General features: G+C 43.8%; 1 protein-coding gene across 4 annotated transcripts in view; it reads right to left on the reverse strand.

The window, feature by feature from the left end:
• Window positions 1-593: 593 nt before the first annotated feature.
• myo6a (myosin VIa) overlaps window positions 594-27,829 on the reverse strand; it is a 134,091-nt gene continuing 106,855 nt past the window's right edge. The window contains exons 27-34 of one of the 4 annotated variants that reach the window (XM_041958167.1): window positions 25,825-25,903; window positions 19,549-19,709; window positions 18,342-18,380; window positions 12,834-12,937; window positions 9,697-9,828; window positions 7,814-7,840; window positions 4,086-4,304; window positions 594-951 (exon numbers count right to left, since the gene is read on the reverse strand). In XM_041958167.1, the coding sequence (XP_041814101.1) occupies window positions 752-951; window positions 4,086-4,304; window positions 7,814-7,840; window positions 9,697-9,828; window positions 12,834-12,937; window positions 18,342-18,380; window positions 19,549-19,709; window positions 25,825-25,903 (961 nt within the window). In that variant the 3' untranslated portion in view covers window positions 594-751. The remainder of the gene's footprint in view (window positions 952-4,085; window positions 4,305-7,813; window positions 7,841-9,696; window positions 9,829-12,833; window positions 12,938-18,341; window positions 18,381-19,548; window positions 19,710-25,824; window positions 25,904-27,829) is intronic. The other 3 variants (XM_041958169.1, XM_041958168.1, XM_041958170.1) reach the window with 3 other exon arrangements.

Consider the following 27,829-nt stretch of genomic DNA (forward strand, 5'->3'; position numbering starts at 1 on the left):
ATCACACGCAATGAGAAGAGAAGTGGAATCACTACAGGAACAGATCAACGAGGTCTCGAGTTACATTCGGTTGGAAAGACAAAAGGTAAAATAAAAAAGTATTAGCTAATATTTGAGTTAATCATGAGCGCGGTCACGAGGAACAATCCGACACTCATGCAGCTCCGCGTCACGGTGAGAACCGACAGCTCCTTGTGCGAGTGTGTGTTGCCCTGCGAGAACCACACGAAGACAATGTAAACAGCAGGTTTGAAGTCGGAGAGGGATCACCAGCTAGCTGTTAAGATGGAAGCGACACACCAGTGAGACTTCAGTGTCATAATCAGGAATGCATGATTACAAAGGAATTAAGTTTTCTTGTTTGGGGAGGCAGCTTTGAACTAAAGAAAAAGAAGTCCTACTTCTGGCGATTAAACCCTGTTAAAGTAGTATTAAGGCCTCGTAGTTAGACTTGAAATGTTACAGAGAACAGAATTCCTTGGAAAACATCTGGATGTGGTAATTTAGTATGATTTTTCTGCATAGGGTTCACCGCAAAACTTCCCTGCCCTCGGCCCCCCTTCCAGGAACTGAAAGCCAGCAAGAACAAAAAAAAAAAAAGACGACACCAGGAGAAAAACAAAAGGACAGTTGAGAAGAATCGCTGTTCACGTGAACGCCGGTCAGAACCAGGTGCGGTACGCTCAGACGCCATCGGTTAGGTAGCTGGTGCGTTTGTCCCTTTGTTTGCAGTGAGAAGCCCCGGGCTCCGTCAGTTGAACTTGCTCTGCAGCATGGCCGTGGCGTAGGTGGGTCGCGCCTGCCGGCTCTCGATGGCGCTGCGGAGGTACTGGATCCCGCCGCAGCGCTCCCAGATCTCCTCGAACTGCCGCGGGAGGATCTCGGCTCCCCGCTTCCTCGACAGGCCCGTCTCCTCCAGGCTCAGCTCGCACATCTCCATGTCGTCCTTTCCTGTGAGACCAAAACATGATTCAAGATTTTAGCGTGTTTACATGGTGACATTAACAGCCTGAAGTAAATGTTAGCCTGGTAACATATTAGCATCTTTGATACAACATTTCCAAATATTCTAACATGACCAGATATGCTAACATGCTAAATTTAACATATTCTTACTGTAAATGTAGCATAATGAGAGAGTTCACGCTTGCATTTAGGATGTTAATATGCTGAAATTAGCAGGCTAAAAGTTAGATGTTAATGTGTGATATATTGAGATATTTAATTTAAGACTATAACTTGCAAACATCTTAACAGCTGCTACTAGCACAGGAAAAAAAGTTATAGCAAATCAGTCATACTGTGTTCAAATGATGTTGCAGTTAAGTTGATAAATACAATTTTATCTTAACTAACAGTGTAACAGGAAGACGACCAAATGAAATGAAATTGGTTTATTGTGTAAATATCTGAAGCCACAGGTTACTGAATGGCCCTTAAACGGCTGATTTGGATGGTGAATCCTGGACTTAGCTGTTGTATCCTGAATCAAAGCTGTAGAAACAGGCAGAACTGAGCTTCAGCAGGCTTCATCTTTCATTCTCTGAACACATTCAACTGTGGCAATTTACATTCAGCCAGTATAAGGCACTACATCTGCAGCTGTAAAGGCAATAACAAGTTCCAGCAGTGTGTTAGCCAAATGTTATACGAAGTGGTTACTCAGCCACAGACCGCTGCTGTCTGTGAACTGCGGCTCTAAAATACCAACTATTTCACTACAATATGAGCTGCTTTCTGATTGACGACCACACAGGTTTTAAACCACTCAACGTGCGGCGGCACGGTTTCATAAACCCAGAACTCAGAATCATTCCTCAACCCACAGACGACTTTAATCCTCCAAGTGAAATAAAGTCGGGGGGGAAAACGCTGGTAGGAGTCGTGAGGGTTTAACTCATCAACACACACATATGCTGAGGCAGATGGGTAAACAAAACAACTTGTTTTTTTTTCTTTTAGTGTCGTGTTTGCGCTCGTCATTTGATACAATCTGTGATTTTACAGCTTGTTGCGGCACAAACGCTGTTAACACCCGAGCAGGTGCTTTCATCTGTCGGGGGGGGGGGGATTGGGATTTATGCATTTGTGTGTTGTTATACCTAATAATAGCTGTGATTCTAACAATACGTTAACTGCCTGTGTACAACATGGAGATGGTAATTAGTGATAAAATAAATGAAAACTGAAGCATTTAAAAAACATTGTACAATATAGTTCAAGTGATTTCCCTACCTGCCCAGATATTAAAGGAATAGTTTTGTATTTTGGGAAATTTACTTTCTACTAAAAATTAGAAAATCAACATCAATCTGAGCATTAAGTACAGATGTGAAGTCAGGATGTGATTATCTTAGCTTAGCATAAAGACAGAAACGGGGAAAACAGCTAGCCAGGCTTTCTCAGGTTGAAAAATACACCTACAAACACGTCTAAAGCTCACATGTAACAACGTGGTTTAATGTGCACACACACAGAAATGTTGTGGTTTAATGATTTACTAGCAAATAAAATCCAGGTGTGGCGACTGTGCACAGCTTGTTTGTGGTTTGTTCAGAGGTAGTTCCAATGTGTAAAACCATAAAGTCTCATCTTTACATGTCTGTTTTTGTACAGATTAAACAAACTAGATCTAAATGAGTTTTGAAGTTGGTGGTGGTTGAACTTTGGACACAGCAGGCTAGCTGTTTTCCTTTTCTTCCAGTCTATGTGGTAAGCTAAACTAAGCTAAGCACATAATTTACATGTTCAACAATTAATAGTTAAACATCAATTTGTTTTTACATTTCTGTTTGTGTGCAGATTAAACAAACTACAGATGTTAATGTTATGTAATCAATGGCCGCTGTTGTTTTTCATGCTGGACAGAGACAGGCTAGCTGTTTCCCTCTGCTTCCAATCTTTATGCTAAGCTAGGCTAACAACATCCTGACTTACCAAACATGCTCATATACAGGGGGGAAAAAAAAATTAATGTAAATAATGAAACAATAAGTCTGAAATTCATGATGGATTTTTTCTTTGTATTTGTAGCAGGGGTTATAAAACTGCCTAGAAGAAGAAAAACGGAATAAAATGTCTCTAAGAACATAATGTCCTGAACTCTTTGCTCTACGTATAAAGTAAAGTCATGTGACGCGAGTCGGTGTATGCTGCACATTCCTCACAGTCATGTTCTGATGAGAGCTGAACTCAAATCCTGCTCGATGATTCGTGTCGGACGTCCAACACGGGACTCCTAAAAAATAAAGGCCTCTTATTCTTTATAGCTGGCAGGCAGAGAACGACCTGACTGTGCATTATAATCAGAGATGATGATGATGATGATGATGAATCTGCTGCTCTGTCACAAAGTCAAATACCTGAGCGTTTATTGAAACCGGCCAATTAAGTGTCACTTTTGATTTCTTCTGTTTCTGTCCGTGTCTGAGTATCGACTCATCGATTTTGCTGCACTCTGTCTGTCCTTCAAGCCTCCATCCTTCTTTCCTCCCTCCATTTCCTTCCCTCAATGCCTCCTCTCTTAATCCACATTATTCTTCTGTCTGTCCTTCATCTCTTCCATCTATCACTACATCTTCCAGTACCTACCACCAGTAAACCACAAACACAAGAGTACTAACACAAGCTGCTCAGGTTAGCACACCTGGCTAACAAGTTACCCACTGTAATAGGTTAGCGTCACTTCCAAACAGTTAGCATACCATTAGCTAACAACATTATTATTCAGGTTACAGCCAAGGAAAAAGCCCTGTTCTGGACTGACACATCTACTGAGACTGCATACTTGACCCGTTTGCTGGGTTCTGTTGTTAGCTAGCTATCTGCAGCTAGCAATGTGCTAAACTGCCAGCAACAACAGGTGAACAGCATTAGCCTCAATCTTCTAGAATGATATCATTTATTATACAGCCATCAGATTTAGCCCTTTTTTGCAGTTCTGATTTTCACAAGTTTCTCATTAGCTGCAGTTAATATTTTGCTAATCCAGTGATAACTGGCAGAAAGCACTAGCCTCCTCACCCTGTCTTCACCACACCCCCTCCTCCTCCTCTCCTTCCATCACATCTTTGAGTTGTACTGACCTGCCACCAGCAGGATGGGGTGTTTATCTGGATGCAGCTCCATCTGCCTGGCGATCCAGGGCCCGTCGAAGTGAGCGTACCACCAGCCCTTCTTCTTGTTCTGGGGGTCTTTGTACTGGTCGCCCGGCCGGATAAACGGGATTCGGAAGTAGCGCTGTTGCCGGTTCATGGCCACCTCGTACTGCCGGGCCGGGATGGGCGGGGCTGGGTTCTGCTGGGCTGTTGGTTGGATGGGAAAAAATTTAGGTGTCTTCCACAGATGATGGCAACCAATCAGGAGCCAGCGACCATGTTTACATGCAGCCTGGGGTCAGTTGATGGGAAAGATGGTCAAAATGTACATAGCAACAGCCTTATTCCTGTTTATCAACCTGTGTATTAACAGACAGATGTCCAACATCATCAAAGTGTCTCATTAATGTGTCCCTGTGCTTCATTGTCAGCTGGTTTGATTATACATTAAAAATCCATGAATTAAAACAGTTTAAGAAGAAAAAGACTTTCCATGAGATACAGTTTTAAAAGCTGAGAAGATGCTCAAAAGTTAAGTTTGGAAAAGAAAACCTCAGAGATGCGAGTCAAAATGTACACATATCCTTAAAAAAAAAAAAACCCTGTAATTAGCCATACAAGTTAGTTCTAGTAAATTCAAAGCCAGTAGCTAGTTAGCTTAGCTTAGAATAATGGCTGGAAATGCAGAAACAGCCTGGCTCCGTCCACAGATAGCCCCGTTATCGCTCAGTAATGAACAAGCTGAACCTCGTTTGTTTTATCTGTAATAAAGAAAATCCAAAGTGAAAAAGCTAATTCTGTTTGCAGGACTATTTCTTTTACTGGATTGGTTGCCTGGCAACCTCACAAACGAGCTATCATGTGTTAATAGGTGTCAGCTATTTCTGAGCTTTGGACAGAGCCAGGCTACAGGTTTCCAGTCTTTGCGCTAAGCTAAGCTAAGCGGCCGCCTGCTGCAGCTTCAGATTCAGTGAACAGACGTGTGGCATCATTCTTCCCATATAACTCACCAGCAGGTAGCTAATAAGCATATTTTCCCAAAATGTCTTTAAAGGGGAAGTTCATCCACGTATGAGATAGTTTAGGCTACATTCCCATTTATTCAGCATCACTACGGCGCCGACAATAACAATGGGCCAGATATCTGTCTCTGAGATTTCTGCTGCCAGTGCAACATAATGGATCAACAGAGTTTAGTTTGTGCCGCTCGAACACAGAAAAACAACATTTGAGGGATTTAACAGCATCTCCTCTCTGTGATAATCCTTGTGATGATGTGATAACCATTTATCCTGAAGTTGTTAACACACAGGCGGATTCACTGGAACAGAGCCAAGTGACATGACAAAACAAACATGGAGCAAAGAAGCCCAAACTGGTTGAGACTTAAAGGACCCTGATATTCTCTTTAACGTACGTTCAGTGGGTACGTTTCCTCTCACTCACTGCATGTAAACATTAAGCCCTGCTGTGCTGTTCTCAGATCAGGTTTGAATAACAAGCTAGTGCCCTGGTGTCCATGTTTGGGTGCAGTCAGTGAGTCCTGCTGTTAGAGGAGGGTCGGCGGTGCTGATGACAGAGGGGGGAGTCATGAAGCGAGGCAGGTTCATGGAGGGATTTGCACATATCACATCAGCATCCATTATTTGCGAGGTCCTACAGAGAGAAAGTGGATCTACAGAGACTGAAGAAGCTTCTCTACGCCATAAAGAGACTCGAGCTGCAGCTTGTTGAATCAGACGTCTGCAAAAATGTTCAGTTTAATAAGTCATTTTGTCTCGTATTCAGTTTTAAAGTCAGGAAATATCCCTTGTTTCCAGAGCGCTTCACATTGTTAGGCCACAGTTTGTTTAAAGAAACTTAATCCAAACTGAATCCAAGATTTCAACGCCTTGTTAAAATGACTCTTTGCAGCGTCTGAACACTGTTTCACCAGCGACATGGCGCCCTCGCACCACCTTCCTAAAGACGAGAGGCTGAAAGAGAAGGACACCAGCAAATGCTCTGACTTCACCTCCACATACCAACGAGTCAGAGAGAAAAACAGATCCTCAAAACGTCAACAAAAAAAATCAGGCCCGTTTGTTTAGAGAAAGCAGCAGAAATGCAGAATATTCCTCCGAGAGGCTCTTGAACTTAACTCCCGGCCGGATACTCTCAGCTGCTTGATTACTGTTTGTTGTACCGCTGCCGTTCTTTTAGTGACTCATTGACGGGTCGAGAGCCGCATTCAGGTTTCAAGGCTGACGAAAACAAAGTGGATCTGTGACCTGTCGGTGCAGATAAAGACCGGCAAACACCGACGCCCGCTTCCAACTGAAACACCCAAAGCTCCGGGCTTCGCTCCGGAGGGAAATATGTGAGCTGAGGTTTCTGTCGGTTAGTCAGCAGAGAACAGGCCTGATAACACGTCTGCACTCAAAGCTGCCGTTGTACAGAAAAACTCAACAGCTACTGTAGCTAATCCACAGACGTCAGTGCAAACATCTGGACCACAGCTTCTCCAAACACGATGAAAACAGCAAAATAAACCATTCGACATGAAAACTGTCTGAACAGCGCTGACCTTCAAAGAGACAGAGAGTCCGAACCCTGAATCGCCTTCGCTGTGTTGCACTGACCTCCTGTGTACCAGCACCAGGTTCAATCTAACTCTGAACTTATTCTCCTGTTAGCAGCTGAGCTAGCGAACATGCTCATTGTCACGTGTTACCTTCACAGCTGCTGTCAGGTGTGACCAGGCCTCGGCGCCGATGACGAGGTTTTAAAATGTAGTTTGAAATGAAAACAATGCAGCCAAAACAAAACCTTCACTTAACTTGGGCGTCACTTGTACAGCTTGAGTGGCTGAATGTGTTTGGGTGAACTGACCCTTTAAATAACTTAACTAGTCTGGGTTTCAATCGAGGGTTTAAGAGTCCCAGATGGCCTTAACAATCTTTCTAAAAGAAGACGACAGACTTCTGGATGAAACGTGTGTTTTAGGAAGAAAATGATCAGATTCAAACATTAACGTCAGCAGATTTAGTCGACTAACAGCTTAGCCTTAAAATTAACCCTCATCAGCTCCGGTCTGATGCTCGTACTGGATGCCTCTCCTGAATGAGCTGCTGCGTATCTTAAAATCTTCATTAAGTCGGGAGTGAATGGAGTGAAGCGTCTGCTTGAGCGGCGACACCTTTTACAACATCCCTCAGCCAATCAGCGGGCGCGGCGGCCTTTTCCTCCCGTCACGCTCCCGCAAAACGTGATGCTATCATCTGCCGCCAAACACAACCCAGGCAAACTGCCCTGAAAGCCTTCTGTCTCTCCCTTTCCTCCATGAGAGTTTCTCCGTGTGGGAGTATCAATAACAGCAGCCTTAAGAGCTCGGAGGAATTACCTCGGCTCTTCACCAAACCCTCATAGCTGTCTGGGAGGCGCCTCGCGAAACGGGCGAGAGCTGGCACCGGTGCACCGGTCATAAAGACGAAACGGCGCCTCGCAATCGTTCAAATAATCTCCTCCGTGCACGTCTCAATAGAGGCAGCGGTTGCCACGGAAACCCATCCACCTTCCTCCGCCTCCACCGAAAGGGAAACTTCTCCATCAAACCGAGCAGCACAAAGCACAAACCCCGGCTAGGAGCAGACCTGGAGCGCGTTTTGCGGGCGGGGGGTTAATAAGGGGGTTGCAGCTCTGCGGTTAGTAGCGTTACACACTGAAGGACCACTTACATGCTTTTTTCACAGGAGGTGCATGATCTGAAAGTAAACATGCCAGGTTACACGGACGAACACTGCAGGAAGTGATGCAACACAGCAGCAACAGTGAAACAAGTGCGATGTTTTTTAAAGACATGACAACAAATAATGAACCAGAGAGAGAGAACACTGTTGATACATGATGATAACTGAGCTTAATGTGGCTGCTAACGCTCTTCATCATCACTAACCTTCTATCTGATGTGTATTAGTGGGATGTGTTCAGATATGATGACAAGATGATGAAAAGAGGGAGAGGAATGAATGAAAAGTCTCGTGTTTTTCCATTTACGAGATTATTATCCTTCAGTAAATTCTTTAGAGCGAATAAAGGACATCACAGTGTGTAAATATATTAAAGAAAATTAAGCAGCAAATTCCTGAAAATGATACAAGAGCTCAGTAAAGACTTTAAAAAACGAGTCTGGTGATATTTCTTTCTTTTTGTCATCAAAAGAAAAGACCAAAACCAGAGTGTGTGTGTGTGTGTGTGCATCAAAGCCTGTTTGATAAAAACTATGGCGAGCAGCTGTTTGAGGAAATCAAACGACGTCTTTGTGAGCTGGTTTTAAACATCCAGTAGGAACCAATGAGGTTGAAGCTGAGAGCCACAGACAGGAAGTCAGACCGTACTGAGAGACGGACCAACGTGTTGTGGGTTTAATATTTCCTGTGTGCTCACCTGTTAGTTAGGATTCAAGGCCTTTTTGTTGTGTTATTTAATGAAGCTGAATCCTTCGTCCTGACTTAAATTACTGATGCTCTTTCTTTACATTTCTCGTAGTTTTCCAGTAGATCCTGAACTGCTCACAGTGTCATCAGAGGTGACGATGGGTAACAAATACCTGAGAGAAATTTCACTAAAGTGCAGTATTTTTCAGACTGATGGTGGTTATTTAATAATTGATGACAGACTTCTCTGGAAGGTCTGTGGCGGAGGTGTTCACCCGTCACCTGCCTTCACCCACGGAGCCGGGACTCTCCTTAAAGCTGTGTGTATCCGTGAGGCCGAGCGTCAGCGGGACGCAGCTCCGACTCTCATGTGGAGGACGAGGGGTGTGAGTGGATGTGTGGGTCTCGCGGTCCAATCGGTAGTCAGAGCAGAGCGCGCGATCGACGGCTCGCGGTAAGAGCTCTCTGTCGTCATGACAACTCGGCGTGTGGCACAGGGAGACGAGGCGACGGCGGCGGAGAGGTGAGAGTCCATTTGTTCCACGTGTTTGAACACGGCCTGGACACGACGGACCGTCAGTGACCCTGAACGCACCGCGAGGCTCATTAAGTGTAAGAAGGAACAAAGTTCAAAGGTCACGTTAAAATGCAGCGTTCTTACTATGGTCAGCTTTAATGCTGGATGTTCTGGCCACTCAGTTCTTCTTCGTGGAAACTTCACAAACACGAGCGACATGAGCGCGAAGTGAAAAATAAGTGGAAGAATCTGATAATTAGCGGCCAACCGATGTGAGAATGTCACTGATGTGGCGTCATGTGTTCCATCCATTTCTGGCACAATGACTGAGATTTATGAAGAAAGAAAGAAACGAGTCGGCCTCCATGCCTCTGTCCACTTTTACTGGTAACTCCACACGGAGCTTTGAGTGTCTGATCTGGACTGTTTGTCTCAATTTTAAAATCTTGCTGTGATCTCCAAATTTTTCAAGATTTTCAAGCAGGATTGTGAACACGAAACAGAAAAATTATATCCAGTTACTGAGAGGCCTGTATTTGCACTGTGAATGCAGCTTGAACAGCATCTCGCTGTTGGAAAACCAGACGAATATCAAATAATAAAACAACAACACACTAACTCCTCTTTAAAAAGCCTCGCAGTGCTGTAATGTGTTGGAAAGTCGTACCGTAGTCTGTGACGGATTTCGGCGCCCGCTGGTCCGTCTCCGTGTTTCTTTTCTTGTTCTTTGACTTCCAGGCGTGGTAAACTTTGAGCCGGCGGTGGAACTCCTCTCTGCAGGCGGCCAGCAGCTCGATGTCTGGAGGAGACACATCGGTGACGTCAGCACCAACAAAACGCTGAGCAAGCAAATCTTCAGCTACTTTCACCTGCAAAACCTGCTGTTAATGTCTATTAAAATAATGTCTGCTTATTAAGAGCTGTTGGTTATTGTGAAAGTAAACTAAATATCAGCCTCACACCAGTCTGGGTTTATTTATCTCCTAAACTCAAATATATGTGGACATATTTTATAAATACTATCTCTCTGTGCTGTAACAATAAGATTTCCCTTCACTGAACCAGAAGCTTGTTTGCACATTTGATAATAATTAAAACCACAGTGATAAACTGTTAAACTTTTATCAAAAGAAACATTAACTTTTGTTAATTTCACCTCCGAACTGCCACGTTCATTAATATCTTTACAGACATGAATACAGTGTGTGTGAGGACACGCACACACACACACACACACACAGACAGACAAAAGACATTTTACACAGCCCGCAGCATTAAGATAACACATTTCATCAGGATGATTCAGATAAATTGTGGTAAAAAGAAAAAAAACATTCAATTTATCATCCAAAGCGCGAGGGCCAACAGTGTGCAATGAGATGCTTAATGCACACTAAGTGCTTAGGTAACGGCAACTGAACAAAAATACTTTGGAGGCAGACGAACGGTGAAAAAAAAAAAAACAACTTCCATTTACTGTGCAGAGCTGAAATCACTGCACAATAAAGCAGAGCGTGGCAGGTGTCAACAGCCCTCGTCACTCTGTTATGCTGGCCTGTTATTCCGTAGATCAGCGTGAGCGGCGGACGTGATCGCATCAGTATTCAATCTCCCGCTCCGTCTGGGAGGCAAGGTGAGCGGCCTGTTAACAGCTAACCGACTCATTGTTCTACATGCGTTCGATTGTGGGAAGCCGCGCTTCCTGCTGCGAGGATGAGGACCGGTGGGCTCTCCGGTTAGACTCAGCATCGTGAGAAGAAAACGTGTTCTCCCCCTTCACTCGTTCCTCTACCGGCATTTAATCACAATCAGTCCAGAGAGGCAGGAATGTCAGGGTGCTGCCGTTCTGACCTTTGACCTCCTTTATGCTGAAATGTTGTTTATTTCGTCCAAATGTGAATGGATGCATTTATTTACATCTTTCAATTAAGTAAAAGTATCAATAAAAATAGTTAAAAGTACTACATTAATAATATTACTAATGCACGGTATGTAATTTCTGCTGCTCACTCAGAACAATGACTTCAGAAGAAGCAGTTTGATGACATCATGAAGTAGCGTGGAATCATGGGAGTTGTTGTCTTCACTGTTGGATGAAAATCTATCTGACGTGACTCAGGCACAAATCATGTTGGTGGACGAGGGAGCATAAAGTTATTCACATTACGATTAGTCACATTCGCCAACTTCATCGCGTCATCTGGCGTTTCTCCAGAAGTTACAGCGACAGAAATTAAACGCACCGTTACCTTGAATCAATTACAGATTTCTCTCTGAGTGAGCATTTTTTGGAAACATCAGTGAAAATCTCACATTTTATACCTTTAAAGCAATAGTTTAACAGTTTGACATCCGTGCAACAAACATGAAGCTGTAGCCGGCAGCTGGTTAGCGTAGCTTAGCATAGAGACTGGAAACAGAGGGAAACAGCTAGCCTGGCTCTGTCCAAAGGTACCAAGATCTGCACACCGGCATCTCTAAAGCTGTACAAAAACTAAATGGACTATTTAGTTCTAAACGAGAGATCTGGACACTTTGACCTGACGATGGCGCTAGATCTGATCCAAAGTGATTATTCATCCTGATGAATGTCAGAACGAACCATAATTCTGCAGTAATGCCCAGGATTGATCTGCTGGATAAGTTCATATTTCCTGCATATCAAACACTGTGATGCGATGAATCTGTCGCCCACAGCATCGTCCTACTGGAGCGCTCATTTTAACACTGAAGTGTTTGCAAACACCAAACATTAAAGTTCATTCGTCAAACTGACTGTGAGACCATGGAATCGTTGCTGCTCAATGGCCGACTATTTCGTTTTTTGTCAAAACAATCCTGAAGATGAAGAGTCGGGTACACTTCTACCTGTAGCAGCTACACGAAGCAGCTAACACTGACCGTCCTGGATTGGATCGTCTCCTACTTTTTAAATATCAGTGTAAAGGTCGAGCAGCTTGCAGCACTCTGATCTGTTCATCATGAGGCATCGGGTATCATCGCTTTGTTTGACAAAGCACCACACACAGTTCGACTGTGGTATCATCATGACGGGTCTTGTTAAAAGAGTTGTTCTCTGTTCTGCTTGACCAGCAATTCACTCCCCACATGAGCGAAGTGGTCATAAAGTGAGGCAGAGTTTACAAAAATAAAAGTAAGTGGTGTGGAAACTGAGCCGCGGCAGACATTTCTGTCAAAGCTGTCCATTTGGTGGAAATGAGGCTAAAGATCTTCTCAGAGACAGAAAAATGTCAGGTTTGTTCTAACAGTGCTGCTAAAGGATCAAGGGATCAGTGGTTCATCCTCCATGGAGCTGGACTGTGATCAACACTGGATGTGGGATCAGTATGTTTCTTCCTGTTGGGTCTGACATCGTATTGTCATTTTCACTCGAGGGTGGTGCTTGACGAACGTTCAGGATTTGTCCAGAATCAAAGGGTTCATCCTCTGGGGAGCATGCATTTGCTGAATAAATCCGACGGCTGTATGCCCATCAGATTTTGATATTTCAAGTGGGAACTACGACCTAATGGTGGCGCTACAGGAACCGCACATCTGGATTCATCCTCAGAGGATCAAGAACATACACGGCAGGCATTAACCAAACAGTTTGTCAGGAGACAGTCTGGACCTGATGGTGGAGCTAGAAAAGGTCATGAGGAGATACTTTATTGCAGCGTTTTCCAGTGTTTGGGATAAAATCCAGCGCCGCCCTGTTGGCCAGTACCCCCTGTGTTTAGGGGGAATATACTGCAGTGCATCAACATGTCGTATTCTGTGTGACAAACTGACAATAACACTCACCACATGAGGTATTGATGGCGTCCCGCAGCTCAGCGTACTTCCACTTGCTCAGCTCGTACTTCTTGGCCCCGGCAGCGGCCTTGGAGGCTTGGACCTGTGGACCTCTGATACGGGAAACAGACAAGAAGGGCGCAGGAAGTCAGCGACAAAGCCCCACAGCAGTGAACTGTGGGATACCGGCCGGGCGGGGTTATTCGCTTCAGTCTGGGTCAAAAAGGATTTGCAAGTAATGTGCAGTATTAACTCGAGAAGAGGAACTTGATGGGTGGAGTTTACAGAGTACAAATGATAACGAGAATAAACAGTTGATGTGATTTACTTCACCTCCTGACTCCTTCAAACACTACTCATCAAAGCTCCCAGCTGCAGCTGTAATATATTTTCAGATTTTTAGTCCAGCTGCTGCGCTTCAGAGTTCGCTTCTGTGGCATCAGCTTTCACGGCTCAGTGCATTTTCTCATAGAGCTTCTCCTTCATCAGTGTTTCTAAAAAGTACAAATGATTCTGCACTGAGGGTTTTCTGCACATTTCCTGAGACGGACAGGTGAGATAGAGGACTGGCAGTTTCTGTGAGTACGCCTGATGATGATGAATGCCAAAAAATATTTGTTATTTACCGCGTGCACTCAAATATCCTCGAGAATAAACAGAAACCCCAAAAACAGCTTTTTATGAAGACTGATGATGGATTTCTTTAAAATGTTTCATTGAATGATGTTTACAGACCAGTCGGAGAAGTCTAAAAGGTACCTGATTCACCTGTTAGTAAACTCCACCCACCTACCAGTCGTCAGAGTAACAGTAAGAATTACTGCATCAGAAGCAGGTCAGTGGTTTGTTGCAGCTACGGGTTCGTTGTTGAGGTGAAAGCGAGGACAGAAGGGGGGGGGTCAGATCAGCAGCGTCGTTGTTAAAGGGAAAGAGACAGAGTGCTACAATAGAGCCATGGAGGGTTTGAGAGTGACATCATTAAAATGCATGCTGTGTCAGTTGCCAGGAAGTCAGAAAGCGCCGCTGGTAGGGCGGCGTGGAGCTGCTGTGGATGGCAGCTCACTGGGCTGAATTATAAATGGCAGCGTAAAGCGTACAGCTCCTCTCCAGCTGTGGGCCGTGCCGTTGGCATGCTGCTCGCTCCTCGTGGCGCCGCTGACAGGCCTGATTAATCCGTGACCAGGATTTGCCCTTTTTAGAACACCGGGAAGTTGGAGGCGGAGCCGCGCTGGTTCTCTAATCCTATTGGGTGGCTCCGTGTTTTATGATTAGCGGGGGCTGACCTCGGACCTGGACGGCCGCACCGTGTTCCCAGAAGCGCATGTCGGCTTTGGCGGCGAGCTAAGCGGCTGAGCGCTGCAGTCACCTTCTGCTCCCGCTTCCTGTTGTTATGTCTTTTGTGGCGTAGCGAGAGGCGGCCGGAGCCAATTAGCCTCAGACACACCAACGGAGGAGGCAGGAGGAGAGGCTGGCATCACTTCAGCCGACATCGCTCATTCACGCTGATGCTGAGAGGAACACGCGTGGGAAAGACGGCGGCCGTAATCTGATGAGAACGTGCAGGTTAGCTTTTAGCTGCTGAGAGGTTAAAGGTCACCTTTCCTCCTCACAGCTCCAGCAGACCAACAGGAGCCGAGTTTACTGCGACTCCCAGGAGCTGCTGGGAAAATCCACCTGCAAGCTTCACTTTAATCTATAACCGCTCTAATAACCAAATATGTAATCGAAACGCTTCCAGCCTCAATACTGTAGCTCAGCCCTGATTTTATCGACAGGTGTTTTGATACCTGGGGCCGCTCTGATGCTGTCATAGGTTTGTTTACAGCTTGTAACAAGAGCAGGAAAAAGCCGATATTCAACACATTTTCATATATTCTCAAGTTAAATCAGCTGAAAAACAAAAACATTTCCATTCATAGCTGAAGTTCTTTATATCTGTGGATTAATCTCAAGTTTCTCAACGAGTCAGGCCTTTAAATACCAACCAGCTGCTGCTGAAAGTGACCGCCTGAACTGGGCAACGTGTGAGACCCAACCCAACGCTTCATGGATGATGGTGACAGGATGAGAGCGCCATTTATTTTATCATTAATATACATTATGAGTGAGGTGAAACACTAAAAAGTTGTGTTTTCTGTTGTAAGAAGACAGAGAAAATGCAAATTAGTTGTTCATTACTCGCCAAAAAAATGGAAATAAAAACACTAAACTGGAGCTTTGGTTTTGTTTAAAGATACAAATCTTTGCAGCATCGAGGAAAACTGATCAGGCTTTTGAAGCAGCAGCGCTCCGGCTGTTTAACTTCACCATTACAGGAAACAACATCGGTGTGTTGGTGTATTTATTTTGTGTGTCTTTGTTCATCAGCGCTTTCTTTGCTTCTCTCACATGAAGCACTTCAAACTGACAAACCTTTGCATGAAAGAGCTCTACAAATAAAACCTGAACTGATTTGAATTTGAACTCTAAATCATCTGTGTTGCATTTTGAAGTTCCCGATCGCAGATCTAAAAGAATAAAGTGACGAACAGGTCGGAGGTGCACGCTGGAGCAGCTGCTGTTTGGGTTTAGACTCAGGAGCGGCTAAAACATCTGCACTGGAGGAGTGGAGTAAAAAAAAAACAGCAGCTCAAATGGTTTTTAACAAGCAGGTGTTTCACTCTGCTGAGAGAAAGTAAGTGTGCAGCAGAAAAAGGTTCAAAGCAAACAAGAAAACAATCAGCAACCTACAACATCACTGAGGGAATTAACCATCAATCAGAATCATCAACCATCAACGAAATCAGCTGGACTCTTAAAGAGGATTTCCGCATCACATGTTCTTGTTTCAATCAGAAACGTGCTCGATCTCGATCGATTGTGAAGAGATTTGCAGTGAAGACAGAGACGTCGTGTTTTTACGGACGATTTCTACCCACCGAGCCAGAAGTTCGGTCATTTCCTTCGCCATTTCTTCCCTAGAATGCATGACGATCCAAGTTTGACAAAAGTTAGTGAGCTGTTGTGTTTTGACAACCAAATGTACAAAATACTGACGGTGCAGAAATACTCACAGATGATGAATAACATGAGGGACAAGGAAGTAAAGGTTTCAGGAAGAAGAAGAGAAGGAAAGGAAGACGAAACCAAAGGACATATATGGAGAAGAAACACTAAGAGGAAGGAAATAAAAAGACTTTCTAGGAAAAAAACTCGTAAAAATTTGATTTCTTTATGACTAAATTGAAACAGAAAATTCAGTTTGAGGGAAAAATAATGGCAAAAAAATGAAAAAACTTTGGTTCAGGTTCAGGAAAGATCCTGGTTTTGATCAAGTATTGAAAAAGTTTGAGTTTTTAAGACTGAACCAAAACCACGATCTCTCCTGAACCTGGACCGAAGAGTTTCAGTGGTCTGAACATAAACAGGATGTGAACTGAGTGATGCGAGAGCCTTCAAATCCTTTACTCAAGCAAGAGTAGAAATACTCCAACGGAAATACACTACAGTACAAGTAAAAATACTGCATTCAAAACCTGAAGTAAATGTAGAGAAACATTAACAAAATGAACTTTAAGCATCGGCAGTAAAATTAATAGTAAAATCTTAAGATGATGCAGAATGAGCTTAAATAAAAGTTTGAATGTCACTGAGGTAAACAGCATGTTAATGCTGCAGCTGGCCCAGGTGGAGCTCAGGTAAAGTATTTTATGCACCACTGGGACGTTAAAGGACGTCGAAACTGACTGATGTTTGCTGGAAAGTCGCTAAAGCTGAGAAATAAATGTGGAACAAAAAGGATCATATGTTCCTCGTAAGATTTAAATAGAAATACAGACGATATTCAAGCGGTTTTGTTGAGTGAATGTACAAAGTTTCCCCACCTATAACTGCTCTGAGCTACAAAAACAAAAAATCACAGCCAGAGAACACAATTTTGTTTCCCTCAAAACATGTTTCACACATAAAGAAGCAAGTGAAGGTCATTTCTAAAGAACACAAAGACAGCAGGACAACAAGAAGGTGGAGGAGACATGACAGTGGAGACGTTATCTGTGTGTGTGTGTGTGTGGATTCAGGGTTAAAGTCTATCTCTGGTTAAAGTTCACACGTTCTTCACGTCTGAATATCTGGACTGCTATGACTGAGCTTGCTCAGATGGTTTACATGTTCTCCATCTTTAACTTCCAGAGCTTCAGTCAGATCAGTCAAACACTGAAAGCGCTGCAGTTTTTCCTGTGATGAGTAAAAACACTGCAGAGGAGAAGAGGGCTGCGGATCAGAACCACCTGCTGTATAAAGTGTATATACCGTGCACCACTCCAGCATCCTCAGAGGGAGGAACAGTGTAATGTGGCCACTACTCCAGCTGACTCATGACGTGAAGCATCAATTTCAACTTTCAGAGTGACTTTGTATGTGGGTCGCTTCAGGGTAAGAGCAGAGAGGAGTGCGGGGGAGGCCGCCGGGCCGAGGCTGCCGGCCGATGCTCTGCCACGAGAACCAGGAACCACACGCGGAGTGCTTTAACATTTCGAGCACTCTAACGCATCGAGCGAAACAGATGGTGGAAATCAGACTGATTTATGCAGCCTCGCTAACTGAACACGAGTCTACATCCTGTGTGTTTGGTGTGTATCAGCAGTGAGAGGGAACCTACATGGTCAAGCTCTTGAGTTTTGTGGATCCAGCGGTGCTGTAAAAAGAGGATTATAGGATTATGAGGCGCAGCAGCTCTGAACAATATAACAAACCAATCAAGAGGAGGGAAGGTGATTCCTTCCCCCCCGCGGCTCATCGAGGAGCGATTCTCCTTCCAAACTGATCAGAGGACGCGGATCTATCAAACTGCTGAGAGGGACGAGTTCAGATTCCTACATGGTAACAAGAGGGATTTAAATCTCTTATGTTGGTCATGATCCAGTCCAGAGGCCAGCAGGCACCTTCTGAGACCGCCATCATCATGTGCTGCCATTACGAACAAGTTTTAGCAGCTGCTGCTTTCCTCAGTCATGAGCTCCAGACACACTGTGACAGGATGCTGCAGATAACAAGACGAAAACTTCATTTCTATCAGTTTCTCTGAAGTCCTTCTTCTACCAGCGGCAGACTTTCCTCCCTGCTTCAGTCTGGTTTGCTTATGTTTACCCGTTCTGGACAATTACTGGTCAAGGACTGTGTTATTTATTCTTTCAGAAGTCACAGTTTTTCGTTTTTAAAGGACCACTATCACTCCTCAGTGGACTCTTTTGGCATCATCCTCAGAAGTTTGACAAATATGCGCCCCGATCGTGTTTCTGGTGGACGACAATCACGTTGGTGCCACAACTGAAACTGGTGCAAATTATTCATAATAAAACTGAAACTTGAAGAAACAGAAGTGCTTTCTATGAAACTGGTGCCACGGTTAGTTGAGAGAACGGGCTCTGTGCTCGGCTGGCAGATTGTTACAGCATGCAGGGGTCGGTTATGGGTTCAAAGGTCAAAGGCAGGTGGGACTGGGGGAATAAATGAAAGGGTTAAATCGCCGGGTCTTACGCTGCTCTCTCTGGGGACGATGGAACTGAGGAGCCGTTACTGGGAGGAAGAAAAAAGAAAACAAAGAAGAAGAAAATGGTTAAACAGGATCGAGCGGAGATGCTTTCTCCAGAAGTCTGAGGAGGATTTAAATAAGAGTTTCTGCAAGAGTCCAGCAGAAACTCCTCATCTTCAAAATGTCAAACAGGAAATCTGACTGTTCAACCTTCATGTTGACGGACTGTGATGTTTTATCAATGGTTTGTTTGGGCCCCGGGATCATAAAACATTCAGTGTTTTTCAATCTGAATGTTACTTTGAGTAAAGCATCGCATCAACTGCTCTTCACTGATTAGCGAGGCTCTGTCCTGTCAGTATCCTGTCAGACTGAAGACCTGACGCTGAACCCTTCACAGCTCTGTCACCGACTGGAACAAGAGACACAAACCGGGCTGCGGGAGTTCAACAAGGTACATGGAGAGAGCAGGAGAGTCGACCTACCTAAACCTTCTGTCGTGTTTCCCAACACTAAAATGAGGCGACTAAGGCTGGGCATTAATAGAATTTTCTTTACATGTCTTATAAGATACCTGAGCAGAATAATCCCTGTTCAACACTACTCTGAGAAAAAACATTTTTATAATCAACAAAAGAAGCTCAACATTATTCAGAGCTTCGTCTAAATAAAATACAGTGAAAGACATATTATTACAATCATAGTCAAGATTATAAATCGCTTTCTTCCTGGTTGATTAGCTTCAGTTCCACTGCAGGAACTGAACACAGAACAAAGCTTTTCATGACCTGAACTCTGAAAAACCTCCAGAGGAGCTGGGACCAGGTTCTGCTTCGTGTTTCCACTGTGTCTCACAGACCTGCTGAATCAATGAACAAAACTCCCAGCAGCCCCCAAGAAGACCTGGAATCTGGATTTAGTATCCTGAGCAGAGCCCAAATTAAGTTTGAGGATCTGCTCCTGCTCCTGGAGGGGAACCACCAGCCTCTTATGTTCCACGTTGCTATAATTTCATTGGTCGTTGGGTGTAACAAAAGCTTCTGGTGTCTCGTCCCTTTTTAAACACATTTTGTGCTGCAGAGACGCCCAGACCTCCTCGAGCTTGAAGAGCAAGTTCTGTAGCATGCTCCTCTTCCTCACTACTACCCCCTCCATGATGAAGAGTAAAAACAAAATGTCCACAGTTGAACACACACACGGCGGCTGCGTTACCTGCGCAGGCCCGAGTCGGTCAGCGTCTCCTCGGGGATGAGCTCGGCCTCGCTCTGAGCGATCCTCAGCGCCAGCTCCCGGTCCCTCCTCTCCTGCTCCAGGACGGCCTGCCGAGCAGCCTCCTCCTCCCGCTCCGCCAGCAGCTGCAGCTCCATCTCCTCCTGAACGCACATCACACAAAGCGTTTCACATTTCGTCGCCCAGCTGGAGCGTCCGTGCTGCTGTCAACGTGTTTATTGGTGTGTGTTTGACTGTTCTGTCAGGAGTGGGACTGTTGACGTGAGCCTACAGATATCTGCAGGTGAAATGCCTCACAGACTGTTTCATCCCTGAATTTCGTTTGAATTTCACAACAATATGCTGCTTTGTTTCACGGTGGGCTGTGATTGGCTGGCCCCACTGCTGCATCACTGAGGGAAAATAATAAAACCACATCAGATCCCCTCTGATGAAACCGATTCTAAGAAATGTGTTTACATCAGGACAGCCGTTCTTCTGAAATGTGATGTATTCAATGTTTCTGTTTTTTAGCTGCCATCATTTCCCATAAGCCCCAGACCTTTGAAAGCTAAACCAGCAGCACAGAAGGAAGCAAACACTGTTGAAGTTTTTAAACAGCAGAAAACACAACTACAAAGCTGACAAATGACTTAAGAAGAGAGCGCTGGTGAGGTTTATGGATGTGGATGACAACAACTTCCTACAATGAAAGCACCCACTGCTGGGAGCTGTAGTTTTACCCCGATGACAAAGGTGAACCGAATATCACACAGCCAATCACATGGCGTTGATGAAAGAGCGTGAAAATGTTCTTTAGAACATTCAAACAGAAAAATAACCTTCTGTGTTATCTTATCTTTAATATCACCAGCCAAATCATCCCCGTAATGTTAACTACTCGTACGGAAAGTTTTTGCGCCGGCATGCGAGGAACTGAGCAGTTTAATTAACGATTTAAAATTCAGGCTGATTACCGGGGCTCAGCGGGCGAACACGCCGCTCCACCAGAAACATCTCCAAACGCACAGCAGGGAGCAGATTCGAGATTCTCTCTATGACATCTGAATTCTGACAGTCTAAAATCTCCGTAATATCAGCGGGAAAAACATCATTGATCATCCTTTCAGTCAGGGATCTATGATCTGATCGCCAATCAGAGACTGTTCAGCCGCTGCAGTTGTTTAAAAGTAAGATTCGGTTTAGTTTGCGCAGGATAATATTTCCAACTTTGTTGTTGTTGACTGTTTTACTGTCAATCAACAATAATCAAATAGATTTTTCAGTCATTTATGAAGCAAAAGAACTGAAACATTCTCTGGTTTCAGCTTCTCAAATGTGAGTGTGTTTTTGCTCACTAAATTGAATATTTTGGTTTTGGACCGTTGATCCAATAAACAAACAAATCTGAAGAAGCCACTTTGGACACATTTTTCAGTTATTATAACATCTGGTTAATGTGACATAACAGGTAATATTATCATTATGATTATCACGACCCCTCACTATTATTACTGCTACTGTAATGTCACTGTTATTTAAATATCTCCACACATAGATGTAACACTGAACTGTACTGCAATAAAACTAATTGCAGTCTAATTTCATTTAATCTACAATCAATAACGAAAACAATCAGATGCAGAAATACTCCTGCTACTGCAAAGACTATTTAATTCTGCTCATACGTGCACACACAGAGGTGAGGAGGTGCAGCACCAGTGGACACAGTAACTTGTTGCTATTCATGAAGGCAGAAAACTCTAAATCGATGCAACGGCATGAACACGCGACCCTTCTACCCTCCCACAACCAGCAGCTGAGGAGCTGCAGCCGGAGGGGGAACTTCATCTGCTCTGTCCTGCTCGTTAAAGAAGGGCCGAGCGAAGGGCGGGGCTAACCTGGATGATTAATGCCTCCACCTTTCTTCATGAAACAGCTTTCACAAGTCAAACGTCTCCTCGGGAAGGGCACGAGGAGCTGAAGGCGTTCAGTTCATTACCTGAAGTTCAAAACTCAGAGGAATATCTGACGACCTTTGAGTTTTTTTTTTTTTTTTTTTTTCATATACGACTGGAATTCCAAAAGAGTTGTGAAGCTGTGGAAAACATGAATAAAAGAGCAACACGTTTCAAACAACTTGGGACAGGAGCAACAAAAGACTGGGAAAGACACCTCCAAAAACACCTGTTCGGAACATTCCACAAGTAAACAGGTGGATTGTTAACAGGTGATTGTATCATGATTGGGTATGAAAGAGGCACAAGCGAGGTTCACCACTTTGTGAACAGGGGTTAGATGATTGGATAAAGGAGATTAATACATGGACTCAGGAACACTTCAGAAAACTGTCCAGACTTCTTTAAAATCTGTTTTTTTTTTTCAACATTCGTAACATTTCTAATGACTCGAGTGACATCACTTGAGGACATTTATCAGACGTCACACAGCTCCCTCTGAAGACTCTGAAGGCTTTAAACGACTTAACTCACACATGCAGTAAAACCTGTGATTCGCAACATAAGATAAAATTTATATATTTACCTGAACTGGTTTCACCATTTAAAAAAAACACCACATGTTCTACCCACACACGAGCATTGGAAACGCCTGCATGACTCACAGATCTACCTGCAATGAGCGGGTGACACACCTGAGAGCTGCTGCTAAGCAGTCTCGCAAATCACTTTTGGGAGACTGGACTGACGGTATTACCATCATGGATCACCCTGATGGATCGGCTAATGCAGCTGCTGCATCATGTCTTTGTTGCACCGGTTTATAATAAAAGTCCATAAAGTTATGGATATGAACTTTGCTTTGACAGTGGCGATCATTTAATGACAGTAAACGTCACTTCCAAATGACTCGCATCGTATTTCGGATCATAACTGTGAACGTGTGGATAAAGAGAGAAATGAAGTTCCCGCATTTCTCCGTGTGACTGATGTCACCTCATCTCCTTAAATCCTGAGCCCTGCCAGGTTCTGCAGAGGGAGTCATGAATATTTAGAAGAGCGAACGTGCCGAGAAGCCCAACAACCCGGAGCTGGTGGAAGTGCAGCAGATTTGTGGGTAACCCAGCCCGGGGCTCCGGGCCCCCGGCCAGCGGCTTTGATCTGAACGGCCGGCGCTCGCCACTAAAATCTGCACTTGATCTGGGCCGGGTCGACGCTCTGGGGAAGCACAGGAACCAGGCGCCACGGCAACAGATGTGCCAGACGGAGACAGGCCGGATGATAAACATAAAACCCAGTGAACCGTAAAACATGTTATCTCTCTGTCACACACACGCACAAAGCAATATGTCTGTAAACAGCATGACTGATGCACCCGCTGTACAGCTACGAAGGTGCAGGCCGATTTCATACAAGCCAAAAGCCACGTTTGCATAATAATCCAAACAGTAGCAACAGAAAATTGATGCACATGAAGACAGTCATGTGTGTGAAGGATAACTTCGCATGGTTCCATGCAGACAGTTTTGGTTTTAGTTGATCAGGTTTTCAGATATGTGTCTCTGAGATTTCTGCCTCCACCACAAACCAGAAACAGAGTTCCTCTTACTCTAATCCGCAGGACACACTGACTGTGTCCAAAATCACCCCGTTTACTAATAACCTCCCTAACTACCTCCACCTGGATCCAGACTCATAGTCCTGATGCAGCAAACGTCTTCGCTTCAAACAGCAGAGCACTCAGACGCTCACACAGAGACACAGAGGCCCATTAGAGTGTGTGATGGAGAGAGATAAAGTGTGGCCATGTTCCTGCCTGCACATGGATTAGAGAAAAGCAGAGCTGCGCAGGAGGATTTCAGGGCTTTGAGTCCGTCGGCCTGCAAAGACGAATCTGTGAGTACGGGAGCACAAACGCACAGAAAACCACAACAGTCGTTCTGTTTTCATTCACATCATTTACGGCGTACAGTGACCCGAAGTCCCTCTGAAGGCTTCTCACACTGTGTTTAAACTGGACTAATGTGTCCTGCAGTGCTGGAGGAAGTATTCAGACTTTTTACTTAAGCAATAACTCAGTTTAAATACTCCATTACAAGTAAAAGTTCTGCATCGCAAACCTGACGAAGTGTACTTAAAGTATAAAAGTAAAAGCCTGATGCCAAAATGGGCTCTGCCAGAGCCACATTTTTAGATGTTATACTACTGAATTATCGTCATTGATGCATTAACACGCAAGCAGCTTTTTGATATAGCAGCCGACTGAGATAGAGCTCATTTTACTCCTTTTATATACTGTCAGGAGGTTTAATTAACAATAATCACCACAGGGGACGGGGGGTCACGTCTCCCCAAATATATGAAACATGGAAATTTGTCCCCCTAATATTTATAATTGACACGACATCGGACTCTGAGTTAAACCGACTCTAAAAGCACTGGAAATGTATTGTTCACACGTCTTCTGGTGCACTGCTAAAGCTTTGGGTTCGACCTGTAGGTCCTGCAGGCCTCTGCTGTTCCTCAGGACTGATATTTTAATGTCACAGAGCAGAACTTATCATGGAGCATCAGAGGAAAGGTGAGAATACAGTGCTGCATAACAAGAGCCACAGCACAGGCCGCGGATGTGGCTATTATAAGATCCGTGAAGTTATTTTTACAGTGAGTGGAGTCGTCTCCGGAGCTTTTCTCCACCTTTCAGCACAGAGACTGGTCCATAATGAAAACTGTTTGTGTGGGTTAACTCAGCAGAGGCGCACACACGGCACCAACATCACAAACTATCATGTATTTCTCTTCTTTTACTTTTAGTACCGCATCCACGACATAATCTGGAGATCTGTTAGATCAATGTCTGAGTGCAGATTTTGCAGAAACATCAGCGCTGTTGTTGTGTTTGTTGTCCACGGCCGGCTGTGTGTCACATTCTTTCCTTTGAGTTTAAACACCTGCAGCTGAAACCATACGTCCGTCTTTCCACTGACAGCGAGATGAGCGCAGTAACGCACAGCAGCTGCAGCTTCGGTCAGGATCTGATAGTAGTAAATGTTCTGTGTTCTGCTACACAGCTACAGACTCCAGGTTTAAACACTGTAAAACAGCCATCATGGTTCAATGATGAGCTCCAAAACAGCCAATATATACCTCTGAAACACAAAGTACTTGAGTAAATGTACCTTTACACCACTTGTTATCTGCACATGTGCAGTGATGAGTAACACCTGCAGGAATATTCAGCTCATAATACGACAAGAATCGCTTTGTGATGCAGACAAACTGTTACTTACTGTTCTTCTTTAATATTCAGATTAAAACTTGCCCCCTGTCATGAGCAATGGAGGCAGTAATTCATCTGCACAGTGAGGTGTTTGAGTTTAGGTGAGAGTTTCACACGGTGTTGAGTCAGAAAGTGATGATGGCGCCTGTGATCACAGCAGATTTCATTATACTGTGGAATAACTGCAAAGTCACTGATCACAAAGTCCAACAAACAGAGCTCAAGTTTAATCAAACCTGCTCTATAAGGGAAACTGATATGTACTTCATCTATAACTGACACCTAATTTATGAATGTTTGTGCAGGAAGAGATCTCTCCTTCTGTCTTAAGCCTCTAAACTCTGGACATCAGCACGATGAGCTTTCTCTGGAATGAATTTATGAGGAAATTAAACACCTAAAATCTTTTTAATCTGGCTTTTAATTCATGTTTTAGCCTTAGTTTTTAAGTTTTAATCATTGTTTTTGCATTATTTTGTATACCTGGAATTTATTTATTTATATTTTTAACTTTTATGTATTGTTGTAAATTCAGTCTTGGAAAATGGTATTAATCATGTTCATTTCGATCTCAATTTTGTCAAACTTTGAAAACCCACTGCTCTCGAGACTTTAACAGAGTCTGTATTTATTATTTTGAATTCTTTTACAATAAATACATTTATAATTTCATCTGATAAGCCTCTTTCACTTTTTCAAGCCTTTTCTCTGTGTGATGTGGCTTGGCTGCACACACCTGACACCACTTTTTGGAAATAATGAAGAGCAAACCTTTCCACGCTGTGAATGGAAGTGCAGAGGGGTGCATCTTATGCCGTTTTAAATGAAAGTATATTTGTGTTTTCCCAACAAATTGCAGTAAATTTAACTTTTAATCTAAAGACCAGCAAGTCGCCTTCAGTTTGCGCTATTTTGCACCTTTGTGCTAAACTGAGTGTTAGAAACCCATCCAGTGAACCAGCTGCAAACAGCTACCGGTTTAAAACAGCAGAGGCCAGCTCCAGTGTGCAGGACGCCTGCAGCGACAGACCCATCACCCACCTGAATCCTCTTCTCCTCCTCCTCTCTCCTCTTCCTCTCCTCCTCTTCCTGCTTCCTCTTCAGCTCCATCTCTGCTTTCCTGAGAGAGAAAAGAGAAGAGAAGAGGACAAATGTGAGCAGAAAGATGGAAAAGCAAAGAGACATTGATCAAGATGTAGAGAGACAGGAACAATGAGGAGTGAAACAATGGAGATGTGTAATGGGGCAGTGGAGGATAATAAAGTGAAAGACAGAAGAGATGCAAACAGACAGACAGATGAAGGGAGGGAGAGAAATAATGAGATAGAAAGGGGATGGAGACAAAGATGTAGGGATAGAAACAGAGTGAGAGGAATAGAGATATATTAGTGGGGAGAATATACTGGCTCTTCAGCCATCTTCTTCTTCTCTGACTGAAGAGTGTAAGACTCTAAATTTAAAGCATCTCAACCAAATAAATGTACAAACCAAAACGATGAGTTAAAAGAGGCTGAAAAGCTCCACTGAGCTGCAGAGCTGCGTGAAAATTCTGCACATCAGCTCTAATATTAACTGTATGCAGCACTATCTAGTGCAGGGCTGCTCCTCATGATTATTTTCAGTACAGTTAATTAGCCAATTATTTTCATGATTTGATGAATCGTTTAAAGAGAGAGAGAAAAAAAAGTCCATCATCATTTACTGAGGTCCAAGGTGATGCCGTTAAATTGCTTGTTTTAGTCTAAACCCTGAGGATATTCAGCTTATTATCACACAAGACAGATAAAAACAGAAAATGTGGCTATTTAGAAGCTTAGTTAAAAGAACATTTAGCATTTTTGCTTGAAAAGTACCAAACGATTAATCAACTATCCAAAAACTGTAATTTGAGTAATTTCCTGTCAGGCACCAAACCTACAAATAATTTTACTTTGATGGATTTGTTGCTAAATCAAACAAAAAAGAAATATCTTCCTGTGTCTGTTTCAGTTCCTCCTAAACTGTTATTTATTTTCTTGCTCTTTGCCTTTTTATTTTGGTCGTGCGCTCACAAAGGAGCTCCACAGCGCTGACAGCTGCACGTCTTACAACTGACTGCTTGTACTCTCTGGTCATCCAGGAATTGAAGGTTATTCTGCTGCTTCACACTCTGCAAAGTGCTCTGAATAGAAACATCAGCCCAACAAGAAAGAAAACACCGTCTCTGGGGTCACAGTGTTTAGGGCGTTTAAGGCATCACAAGTAGAGCCTGTTGGGAGAAACTTCCATCCACAGGCAGGCTTTAACACACCACTATAAATAATGTTTGGATTACAGCTGCACTGGATGTATGATTAAATGGGAATCCTATAAAACAAGGAATTACAGGGTCAGTGACTTTATCAGGGTCTTCTAACACAGTTCAGACTGCCAACACACACTGCTTTCATGACCTTCAGTCTGTGACCTTCAGGTGAATCTTGGAAATTCATGACTTGCCAGAGGAGGAAGGTAAAGGAAAGGGAAAGTGGATCATAAAATTTGGGCTGTCGTCTCTAATGTCTTATATTAGCGGGTAGTGGTTTGTGACGAACACAATGGCCCCCATCAGTCCTCCTAAAAGGCTTTCCATGCCACTGAAGGAGGGGAGGATTGCGGGGGTCAAACATGAGAAAAGAATATGCCTGCCACAATCTAGGCAGAAAATGAAATTTTCTGTGTAACCGCGTGCAGAGCGTGATGGATTCAAAGGCTCACCGGCCACTTACATGGTGTCATTTAGGAAATAGAGGGGGACACGTCAAGGATAGCTGGTTACCTGAGAAAAGGCCTTGTAGACTGAACAAAGACAGAATACAGAAACTGAAGCAGGAACATTTGCACCATTTCTCCATATTTCTGCAGCCTTTATCATTTTTGTAGGATGTGCAACTCTGATTCCAAAAGGCTGATCTGCTGCGTAAAGCTAAATAAAAACACAATGCAAACCGACAGCAGTCTTACAAAGTGTTCCTGTTTGAAACAAGTCTTATCCCTTTGCCTTAAGTCTAATCTAAATCACTGTGTT

This window comes from Chelmon rostratus, chromosome 18, assembly GCF_017976325.1.
Source record: "Chelmon rostratus isolate fCheRos1 chromosome 18, fCheRos1.pri, whole genome shotgun sequence".
Classification (NCBI taxonomy): Eukaryota; Metazoa; Chordata; class Actinopteri; order Chaetodontiformes; family Chaetodontidae; genus Chelmon; species Chelmon rostratus.